The 12,723-nt window shown below is 32.8% G+C and overlaps 1 protein-coding gene across 7 annotated transcripts in view; it reads right to left on the bottom strand.

The window, feature by feature from the left end:
* The window catches only part of SPOCK3 (SPARC (osteonectin), cwcv and kazal like domains proteoglycan 3), a 480,219-nt gene that overhangs the window by 15,312 nt on the left and 452,184 nt on the right, over nucleotides 1–12,723 (bottom strand). For all 7 annotated transcript variants that reach the window (XM_030816303.1, XM_030816304.1, XM_030816301.1 and 4 more), the window contains one exon: nucleotides 1,347–1,568. In XM_030816303.1, coding sequence (XP_030672163.1) covers nucleotides 1,347–1,568 — 222 coding nt within the window. The remainder of the gene's footprint in view (nucleotides 1–1,346; nucleotides 1,569–12,723) is intronic.

The following is a 12,723-nucleotide window of genomic DNA, read 5'->3' on the forward strand; positions in this document are numbered from 1 at the left end:
GTAGATGAAGCATTCAGAGTTATTCAGAATATTTTAAATGTTTGTGTATAGACACCAAAAATATGCTACCATAACACCAAGAAATAAAAATAAAAAATTAAAATAACATTTGTCATCATAAGAAAAGAGTACATGACTACGTGTATTTTTCTGGCAGTTTAGCTGGATTTACTACTTTTTATTACTTAAATTATTTAAATATACACATCATTAATACTAGGATGTAAGTTTTTAGGAGTATTTAACTTGAAAGCACATATGTAATGTAGCCAACAATGTGTGTTTGCGTGTGTAATAAATATTTTAATACAGTAAATGTATTTTTAAAACTTTGTTTAGAGCAGTTTATAAATAGTTAAGTTACTGTACTCAACTAAAGCTTCTGTTGACTCACCACTAATCAATTTATGCATATTCATTTCATCCCTAATTACTGAACTATTACTAAATATGGAAAAGTAATTGAGATAATAAAATACCCGATATAATGTGCTGGTTTTCCTTATCGAAGACTGATAATCATTGATAATGTCAAGTATCTTGTTCTTTCTCTTAGTTGTCAAGAATTTAAAAAAGCATTGACAATAGCAGGCTTTACCGCATTAATTCCCAGGGCATTTTCCTAAATTAACATCAACATTACACTTACCATTGTTTCTTTAGTTTCTCAAAATTAATATAAATTATCATTCAATTGATTCCATAAGCCTGATTTCAATTTTACATTATGTTTACATTTCCTAACACAGAAAGATGCATAAAGAATTGGTGTCATTCCAACTTTTCACTTACCTCACCTCCTCCTTAGTATTAAGACACTTTTTCTGCCAGTGAATTTTATAAAAAGTAAGCTATTTGGAAAACTTTGAAAGACTAAATCATTTTAAAATCACATGAGTAAAAATAACTTTATGGTGAATGCTCTGGTTCATTCAACTCATTTAATAAGATCACAACATAGAACATTAAAACTCCACAGTATAGTGATAAAAAATCCATTTATTTTACATTGTGGGCAAAGCAGATAGCAAATTAATTTTAATGATTACTTTTAATATCTATGTTCTTAATATCTATGTGCTTCTTGGTGGCTCATAATGGAAACTATAATGTAGTGCATTAATACAAAATATTAATTACTATTTTTCATCTTATTTAGCATGTGTTGTATCTCTGGCAGAGTTATTTGTTCAACATGCTTCTTATTTGCTCTTTTATTAAACACTTGAATTACAAAAACATATACAAAATGAATGAGCATAGTGTACTGTTTTATTTTCTTAAAAAATAAGTAAAATTTGACATGCAGGTCAACTATTTGCATCTGTAAGGGTCTCATCTTTTACCTTGCTGTCTCTGGAAGCAGTAGCACCACTCATTGTTAGATATTAAACTGTCCTTGTATGTGTCACAAGAATTGAAGAATGCCTTGGTACACTGTTCATTCTTATCAAGGTAAATACTTCTGAGCTCTGACTGGTCCAATAGCAGGTCATAGTTTGTATCAAGTCTGTTAAACATCCAGCCAAGTGAGTCCTTGCAAATTGGCAAGATGCTGGTATCAAATCCTAAAGGCAAAAAAAGAAAATGATTAGTTAAATATGAAAGGCACCATTAGCAGAAAGCAAAATAAGTCAACATAGCAGGTAGCTAGTGTAGGACATCTAATGAATAGTTAGAGAAGTAGAGCATTAAATTCATCATGAGTAAATTGTTTCAAATTAAAGTGGATATAGTAGTATCTACATTTCAGGATAGTTGTGAGAATTAATTAACCAGAAAGCATTTGGTACTAATTAGTCATTCATTCAATGGCAGTTACTATTATAATTATATATTATTTATATTACTTTACTGATCAAGCGTCTTTGAATAAACAGTATATCATGATGTCTCATTAGATATATGAAAATACTATTTTAAAATATCCTATGAACAAAAAATAAAATTTATGTTTATTCACAGAACTGAAAATATGATCTTAAAAGCATACTTTACACAAAATAAGTAATAACTTTAATAATTCCCTATATCTCGGTAGGATTATGGTGACTGTGCTATTTCACATAAACCTGTTGACCAGAGAAAGAATAATCATCACGTAATTTACACAGCCACTTGGTCTCCTGCTTCCCTCAAGGAAATTTTACAAATGCAAATGTGTTATTAGGGGAGGCCAGATGGTGCACTGGATAGAGCAGGTATAGAGAGATGACGGAACTGGGTTTGTATTCAAGCTACACACTATTCCACATGGGTTACCCCTGGTAAGCTGCAGACCTCACAAATCTGTTTCCTAAATAGCATCAGATGCAATGTCAGTGTTTTGAACTATTTTAAAAATTTGCTTTTAACAATTCTTAGTTTTAGGGATTCAGTGAGCTCTCATATGTATGTTGCTTATCTAGTTGTTGTTTAATTTTCTCTTTTCTACTCATTACAAGTGAAAGTAAACTAAAAACTTGGTTACTTGCATGGAAAAGAGGGTATATTGGAGACATGGGGACTTATGAAAACAGTATCAAAAAATGTAATCTTCAACAACAGGGTATGAAGAGTAGTTTAAACATTTCTGAGTGCAATTCTCTCAGATTTTGTAGCTGATTTTATGTTCTAGTAATACAAAATCTATTTTGATAGTTTTTTTCTTGTTATACTTTGAGTTATAAAAATAATAGAAATAAAAATATAGATACTTAGGATTAAAAATTAAATAGGAGATTTGGGGGCTTGAAAAATTTAGAATTTCACAAACTTTTGGGAATTTATTAATTTTCAGAAGATATTTAATGCTTATATCTGTGAATCACCATATTAGAAAATGGGAATACAAAGGTAAAAGACGTATTTCTGGCATTTTCATAAAAGTATAAAGAATTTCAGTGTTTTTGTTGTTGTTGTTTACATTCTCTTGTAAAATTGTTTATAGAATCAAAATAGAGTTATCCTACTCAAACAAACAGTAAACATGAATTCCTTATTTCCTATTTTCTGTGCAAGCGCTCACCTTGGTTCTGGAAATGTAAGGTTAAAAATGTAGATTAGGTCCCTATTACCTTGAAGCAAATTTTTAAAACAGTATATTTTGAGATATTGGTATAAACTATTCTAATTACCAGAAGTTGCCAAATGCCCAGGGATTACATGAATAAAGCAACCTTGGTGTGAGATTTCTGGTGTGCCCTTGATCCAAAGTATACAAGGGTCTGCATAGAGAAACGGCCATATCATTCCAAAATGAATATCTGTTATGTACCTTATGGCTGGCAGGAAAAGAACACTGCGGAAAGAGAGTTGGGTACAGCCAAACAGATGAAAGACAAAAACTTCTCTGGGATTCAACCAGTTCTGAAAGCTCAGACTCAGTTTGCAGGATGCAGAAGTAGATGAGATATGTGCTACAGGGTTTTGTAGTTGAAGGAACTGCCCAGAGAAACTGAGCAGAATACCAGGAGCTAGGAATTCGCCAATTAGGGTTTTCTGTCTGGAGACTATATGCAACATTCTAACTAGAATGTCTAGAAATGAAACATACAATCAATGAAATGAAATATATGTTGGGTGGTATTAAAAGCACATTGGACACTTCAGAAGAAAAAAAATCCTTGAAACTGAAGACATATGAAAGACGTTATCCAAAATAAAGCACATAGGAGAAAGAATATGAAAAAGAAAAACCAACCATGAGCCTTATTGAACTGTGGGACTATGTCACTTGCCTTAACATATCAGCAATTGGGGTCTCAGAAGACTACTCGAAGTGTGGGGGTTCAGTGACTTACAACTTTTTGAATTTGACAACAATTACAAATGCAGATACACAAAGTACAATTAACATCAAGTAGCAGAAAGAAAGAAAGAAAACCAAACTAAAGCATACCATAAACAAATTGGTGAAAGCCAGCATCAAAAAGAAAAAAAAAAACTTTAAAAGTAGCCAGACAAATACTGAAACAGGAGAAATTCCGCACAGAGAAACAGAGCTGAGAATGGCAGCAAGCTTCTCCTCAGAGGCTTTGAAGCCCAGAAGACAATGGGAAATTTCTAAAGTGCTTAAACAAAGAAAAAGCCATATCTAGCAAAATTATCTTTCAAAAATTAAGCTAAAAGAAAGACCTTCTAAAAACAATGCAAAGCTGAAAGATTTCAAGAGTTACAACTCTTGAAATATAATAATGTAATAATGACAGAGAATGTAATAATACCACGACAGAGAATGTAATAATACCAGATGGAAATTTGGATCTACATACAGCAATGAAGAGGGCCACAAATGCTACATATGTAGGTAAACATAGAAAACTTTTTTCCTTACATTTTAATCACTTTAAAAGCTAATGAGTTGTTTAGAGCAAAAACCATAACAAAGTACTGTGGAGGGTACAACATAGGTAGAATTAAAATGTATGAAACTAATAGCACAAAATGTGTGTGTGCTGGGGTAGGGAGGGAAGTGTACTCTGGTAAGTTTCTTACAGCATATGTAAAGTGTTACAATATTATTTGAAGGTACATTGTGGTAAGTTAATGATTTATACTATAAACCCTAGAGCAAACACCAAAAAGTAAAATATAGTTAATTAACTATGTTAGTTTGGTATTGCTGCTGTAACAGATGACCACGAAATTTAATATCTTAAGTAATATCAATTCATTATTTCATAATTCTGTAAGCTGAAAGTCCAACAGAGATCTCAAAACACTAAAATCAAAGTATCTGCAGTTCCTTTCTTGGGGCTGTAGCAAAGACTCTGTTTCTTTTTTCAGTGGGGTTACTGGCAAGATTTAGTTATTTGAAGTTACAGTATTGGGGCCCTCGATGGCTACCAGTGGAGGACAATTTCCACCTAGCCACCATCCATATTTCTAGGCTTGTGGTCTCTTTCCTCATCTTCAAAGCTATTTCTTCCACTTCCTTTTCCGTCTCATTTCTTTTTCAATACAGGGGAGAAAAGATGTCCACTTTTTTTTTATACTTTAAGTTCTAGTGTACATGTGCACAACGTGCAGGTTTGTTACATAAGTATACATGTACCATGTTGGTGTGCTGCACCCACTAACTCGTCATTTAGCATTAGGTATATCTCCTAATGCTTTCCCTCCCCCCTCCCCCAACCCCTCAACAGGCCCCAGTGTGTGATGTTCCCCTTCCTGTGTCCAAGTGTTCTCATTGTTCAATTCCCACCTATGAGTGAGAACATGCGGTGTTTGGTTTTTTGTCCTTGCGATAGTTGCTGAGAATGATGGTTTCCACCTTCATCCATGTCCCTACAAAGGACATGAACTCATCCTTTTTTATGGCTGCATAGTATTCCATGGTGTATATGTGCCACATTTTCTTAGCTCAGTCTATATTGATGGACATTTGGGTTGGTTCCAAGTCTTTGCTATTGTGAATAGTGCTGCAATAAACATACATGTGCATGTGCCTTTATAGCAGCATGATTTATAATCCTTTGGGTATATACCCAGTAATGGGGTGGCTGGGTCAAATGGTATTTCTAGTTCTAGATCCTTGAGGAATCACCACACTGTCTTCCACAATGATTGAACTAGTTTACAGTCCCACCAACAGTGTAAAAGCATTCCTATTTCTCCACAACCTCTCCAGCACCTGTTGTTTCCTGACTTTTTAATGATCGCCATTCTAACTGGTGTGAGATGGTACCTCTTTGTGGTTTTGATTTGCATTTCTCTGATGTCCAGTGATGATGAGCATTTTTTCATGTGTCTGTTGGCTGCGTAAATGTCTTCTTTTGAGAAATGTCTGTTCATATCCTTTACCTACTTTTCGATGGGGTTCTTTGTTTTATTCTTATAAATTTGTTTGAGTTCTTTGTAGCTTAACAAAAATATGAAGGAGTGCTCCCACTACCAGAGTAGCAAATGTTGCTTAAGAAGTGCCAACCTTCTATCAATGGTGGAGGGGTACAATCAAGAAGGGGGACCCTCTCTGAGCCTCAGTTGCAAAGGAAAAATCAAGAAACAAATGGAGAAAAAGGCTGTGGCAAGCCAGTCCCATGCTAAGCACAAGTCAATTCTATAGTTACTTGAAGCCCGAGATGCACTGAGGATAACAAGAATAAAACCAAAGCCAAAACTTAGCTTAATTATCAGAATAGACTGGCTCAACTGCTGTACTAAAAGCCATGCAAAAGAAGAGGCATCACTATTTCCAGGCACAAATGTTATTTACATCCATCTCTACTGTTCTACACAATATATCCAGTTTTAACCAAAAAGATAGAGACATGTATAAAAGGAAGAAAATAAACCAACAATAAACACTGCCAAGAGACAAAGCACTCGGTAGCACCAGATTAGAAATAACAGATGTGGACATAATCAGAGAAATAATTTAAAATTACAATGATTAATAGGTTAAAGGCTGTAGTATAAATGGCGAACACTTGTGTTAAAACTACAGATGGAAACTATAGGAAAGAAACAAATAGAGTTGTTTGGGAGGAGGAGGCAGAGGATGATAAGTAGAAAGAGAATAAAAGAAAACAGAGGAGGAGGAGGAGGAGGAAGAGAGAAGACAAAGGAGTAGGAAGAAGAAGGTGAAAAGGAGTAGGAGGAAAACAGAACATAATAGAGCTATGGTTATTATCAAACGATCTAAGAGAGAAGTAATTAAAATATCAGAAGAAGAAGAAAGAGAGAAAAATGGGGTCGAAGAATACTTCAATGATTAATTTAGAATTCTCCAAAATTAATGAAATACATCAAACCACAGAGATAAGAATCTTAGAGAACACTAAACAGAATAAACACCAACCAATCAAACAAACAGATATACAAACAAAATCTAGATGCACCATAGTCAAACTGTTTAAAGAGTGATGAGGAGAAACATCTCTAAAATAGATACATATTTCACCAGCGTAGTAAATAGTGGATTTGTCAGCTGAAACCCACAAGCCAGAAACAGTGGCATGACAGGGGTAACATGCTGAAACAAAATAAAACACAAAGCTCTCAACCCAGTATACTTTACCCAGTGAAAATATATTTTAAAAAAGAAAGATGAATTTTTTTAAGTTTTATGGATATATAATATCTTTATACATTTATGGGTATATATGATATTTGGATACAAATATACAACAAATAATGACCAAATCAGGGTAATTGGAGTATCCGTCATCTCAAACATTTATCACTTCTTTGTTTTGGGAACATTCCAAGTCCTCTTCTCTAGTTATTTTGAAACATACAATAAATTACAGTTTACTATAGTTCCTCCACTGTGCTATCAAACATGAGATCTTATTACTTTTTATTTGTGTTTTTGTACCCATTAACCAACATACATCACATAATGATAAAGAGTTCAACAAGAAGACATAGTAGCCCCAAATATATAATGTATCTTAAAAGAGTCTTCAGAATACCTGAGAAAAAAATCGAATAGAACTGAACAGAGAAATAGACAATTACATCTGAAAATGTCAACACTGTTCTAAAAGTACTCACTAAAGTAAGTAGATAGAAAAAGAGTAAGGATATAGAGCTGAAAATCATTGTCGACAAACTTGACATAATTTATATTGACAGAATAGTCCAAGAAATAATAACAGAATACATGTTCCTTTTAGGTGCAGATGGGACATATTCTGAGCCATAAAATAGACCTCGACAAATTTAAAGAACTAAAATCATTCAAAGTCTGATACTAAAACTAACCAGAATTACAGTAGAAATCAATAACAAAGAAATATGAAAAAATAGGTAGCATTTAAAAAGAAAATTCAAGCATAAGAATAAACATAAATTAGCTGTAAATATATTATTTTTAATTCAATAAGGGTACATAATTTATTGCCAGAATCTGAGCTCACATTAATAAATTGTAAATAGGTTTAAAGATTTAAGTGCAAAAAATATATACATTAGGAGAATATACAAATCAGTATTTTTGTGAGAAAGACTTTCTTAAAGAACATGTACTAAGAGATATTCAAAAGTCAAAATAGAAAGGATGTAGTGAGAAAATATTTGCAACACAATGAAGTGTTAAAAGGTTAAAATAAACAGTAGTAATAAGCAAGCTGGCACATACTGTGCGTAGTATGAGCTTATATTTGTTAAAAATAGGTCTGTTTATGTAAGTACCTATCTTTGTATGAAAATGAAGCAGATTTGGTGGGACATGGTGGCCCCCTCCTGTAATCCCAGAACTTTGGGAGGCCGAGGTGAGTGCATCACTTGAGGTAAGGATTTCAAGACCAGCCTGGCCAACATGGCAAAACCCTGTCTCACTAAAAATACAAAATTTAGCCAGGTATGGTGGCGCATGCCTGTAATCCCAGCTACTTGGGAGGGTGAGGCAGGAGAGTTGCTTGAACCTGGGAGGTGGTGGTTGCAGTGAGCTGAGATCATGTCACTGCACTCCAGCATGGGCAACAGAACGAGACTCTGTCTAAAAAAAAAAAAAGAAAGAAGTATTGGAAAATCATATAACTCAGGCTGCTAACCTTTTCTACCTCATGAAAAAAGGGAATGAATGGAGTTGGTGAAAAGATATTCTGTTAAAATACCTCCACGTGTTATTTTTAAAAAATAAGCATGCATTACTTGTGCAATCAAAATACGAAATATAAAAATAAAGAAAATGGAAAATATACAATGTTATATGGATTCTTCCTTGCTGTGATATGTTGAAAATCATTTAACACTCGTTAATGTCTCAAATGAATCATCATAAAATTAATGCCTTTTGTATTGGCTAGCATATGGTTCAAGGACTGCAGTGGTATATAGAGTCATTTGTTTTCTCATTAAACAACCCCAAATAATTTTTTTTTAAGTTATTTTACTTGTTTTTATGTATACTTTTTCTGTTGATTTTAACTATCACTTCTTGATGCTTTCAAGACACCTATTTTGCAAACATTCAAGGATTTTATGTATTACTTAACTGGCATTGGAGTAAAGTTTAACAGGAATAATGTTTATAATTGACTATAATTGACTAAATACATGTAGTAGCATAAAATTTTCTGTTTTGTTTTATTTTTCTGCAGATTTCTTTACCTCTTAATTGTTTTCTTTTGGGGGGGGATTTGTTTCATTTTGAATAAGTTCTGATAGTTCAGATGACTGGCTAAAATTGCTTGAACACCCTACATGGCTTTATTTTGAAATTAAATATATGCATTATTGAAAACAGAATGTAATAAAGTTGACAACATTTCATTCACCCACTGAGAAATGTTAAAAAATAGCCAATGCTGATAGCAATTGCCATTGTTTGGAATAATACAATTCCTAAAGAATAAAGGATAACCAAAAGTTTGGTTCCTAGCAGATCCAATGCAGTAATTTCTCAGGACACGATAATGTAACAAAATAATTTTACGCAGTACATCAATCACTTAGTACTTTTATTTTATAGCAATACTTTTAAACTAAATGTGGTTACATTAATTTAGCTATATATGAATAGTATAATTTCAGCAAAATTAAAATATGCAAATCTTAAGACAATACCTTTGTAATACTTAAGCATATAATTAAATTTTATTATAAGGAGTTAAGAGTCTACAGAATAAAAGAGAATAAAATGCCAGATGTCTCAATAATTAGAACCAAAATAAGCAATAATCTGGATCTCTCATTTTATTACTTAAGAAAATTTATCTAATCTTCTCAAATATTTTGTTTTCAAAAGATGAAGTCTCCTGCTATACCTAGAAGACTCCTAATTACATTAAAATGTGGCATTGTTTTAAACCATCTGATTCCAAATTCAGTCTTTCTCTTAATGTGAAGACAGCATGACATAAAGTGAGCAATATCTTGGTAAGAAATTAGAATGTATTCATTTACCCTGGAGGTTTAAGTAATTCTATCATTTTCTCTGACTGAGGAGAACATTTGGAGTGTAGGAAAGCAGAGAGAAGACATTATCTTAATCTGAGTCAGACTCTGCTAATCTGGGGATTTGCATAGGATGCTAATGTCCTGATGCTCTCCAAATTGTTAAAGGGAAAATTAGTACAATGTCACTTTCAAGAACCATATATTCTCGATTGCAGCCATATTTTTAAAAGCCTGGGTATAGTATTTCTGCTATGCAATTTTTGGAGATTTAAATAATAAAACAAAATCAAGTTATCTTGATAATAATAGGCACAACCTATTCTTATTGAATAAAGCATCACCAAGCATTTTCATGCTAATGATAATAGGACGAGAGGCTAAATAGCTGCATTTCCTTCAACTTCTTAGCGTAAAACACATTTTAAGATTTTTACCATCTTAGTTACTTTTCTATGATCATTCCTTTGTTTTTCAGTGATAGCTCTAAAGTAAATCCAAACAAAATATATTCAAGAAGCCTGACTTAATAAAATAAAAATTAGGTGTTGGTTGTTAAAAAATAATGACAGACTGTATAAACTCCATTTTTTTAAAGCTATGACATTTTTGACCATTTTGTCCACTCAAATCATTTAGCTATGAAATATTTACACTGTCCAAGATTCAAGTAAAATACAATTCTTGAATAATGACTGTGGAATTCTTTATGCATATGCTGTAATACAATTTGGTTGATTAAAATCTCAGGTTACTATCATAATGTGTTTAAGAGTTAAGTATAATTACTAAAATAGCTACTAAAAAGACTATATTTCATTATATTTTAAATGTTAACTCATGCAAAATATATAGCAAATTGATTTGATGGTATGTGAGGCTAGAAAATACCCCTTTCTTTATAAAACTATATTCCACTTTCAAGGTTCATTGACTTTTTTGAAAAAGCAAAATATCTTTCCATTTAAATTTCACTAAGCTTTTACCCTTTTAATCCAATTCTGCTATCATCAGAATCTTGCCCTTTTGGAAACTATGTTATGTAGCAAATATAAGCAAGCAGCTACAGGCTAATTTATCACTCTTCTGAAGTTAGGACATTGTCTAGGTAACAATTTGTGATTAGACTTTTTGGTCTATTCATTTAACAAATTGTTACTAAGTCCCTACCATATGCCAAGGCCTTTTCTAGTGCCTGCAGTTTCTACAGTGGAAAACTATTGACCTTAGAGTGCTTATATTTTATTTGGAAGAGAGAGAAAATAAATTAGTAAACATTTATATATCAGGTAGCAATGTTTGCTAGAAAGAATAATGAAGCAGCACAAACAGGAGGTGAATGCTCTGGGGTGCTGTTGCTATTTTAGATGCGGTGGAAGGGAAGGCACCTAGTGAGGAATGCTTGGGCAACAAGCTGGATGAAGTGAGGGAGTGAGCCACACAGATACCTGGGGGAAGAGTGTCCTAGGACAAGTAAGAGGCAAATATGAAGGATGTGCCTTTACTATGAGAAATTATATTAATCAAAAATTCTATAACACTTTCTGGAAGTCACAGAGAAGTCAGCAGGCAATGGTTAGTCCCTAAGAGTAATCTGTACTCACAGTTTTTAGCAATCTGGCTTATGATTAGGAAACAAATGAAGTTAGAGAGTATGCTACCCTTCTGCACTCAGCCTATAGATCATTAGCTGCCATGCAGTTAGACATAAATACTAAGAACGAGATTATGATCCTGGATCATGAGATTAGGATAAAAGAGAAAAAAATATTATGGCTTAATTTGTATTCTTACCTATCATAACACAACTGGGAAATTAAACACAAATAAAAGGTATGTGTTACTACTCAGGGAAAGAAAATAGGTTAAAGTCTAGACTAACTTAAATATAACAAGTAGTCAATTCTTAGATGACTTATATCAGGTTGACCTCTAAAAACTATCGTTTTGTAGTTCCAAAATTGGTAGTTTCATAAGGTTCAACTTAATATTTGCAATCATGCTCAACAATGTTTGGCAAAGCATTGGCCCTTGTTGTGGCCACTATTTCCAGCCAACTTTATTGGATTGTACCTATGGCCTTTATTGCCCTGTGTTTGGGGTTGGAAAAGATCACGTATCTAAGACTTTGCAGTGAGACAGAGTGCTGAAATTTTCAGATTACTTAAGGAGATAAAGTATTGACAAAGAAGACACATGCTAGCATCCTTTCTGCTTTCTCCTCCTGTGTGCCAAGCAGCTCAGCACCAGCTCAGATGCACCTCTTGAAGTCATTCATTAACTTTCCACTTGTATGCTAGTCTTTAAAGTTAGACCAAACAGACGTAAATATTGAGAATTAGTTTTTAAGAAACTATATATTCTATTCACACATATTCTAATATTATAGAAAACAAGCTGTATGGTATTTCTAGATAGTAAAAAGTGACCATTTTAATGAACATTACATTAATAATTTAAATGTAATTGGAGATACAGATTCATCAAAAGGCAAAGATCTAAGTCAAAGGTAATATTGTACACATTAAACAATAGATATTAGCATTTAAGCATTCTTCTTTGCACAACCACAAAAACGTGTGATTTGGCCCTCTTTTGCATGTTTGCACATAATATCACTATTTTGACACTAAATATAAACAAGCACAAAATACTTTGTAAGTAATAACTAATAAAAATAGAGATTGCTGTTAGAAGAAACAGGTGATTTGGTTAATTTTCTGATTTTAATTACTATTCAAGAATATATAGTTCTATTCACTGAGCATCAATAACAAATAATTTTAAAATTAAGTAAAATAATAAAATAAACAACATTCAATAAAAAACACAAACAAGCATTTTTATATACTACTATGCAGGCCTACTGTCACGTTTTCTACATGAAAATGGAATGGT

This window comes from Nomascus leucogenys, chromosome 7b (genome assembly GCF_006542625.1).
Source record: "Nomascus leucogenys isolate Asia chromosome 7b, Asia_NLE_v1, whole genome shotgun sequence".
Classification (NCBI taxonomy): domain Eukaryota; kingdom Metazoa; phylum Chordata; class Mammalia; order Primates; family Hylobatidae; genus Nomascus; species Nomascus leucogenys.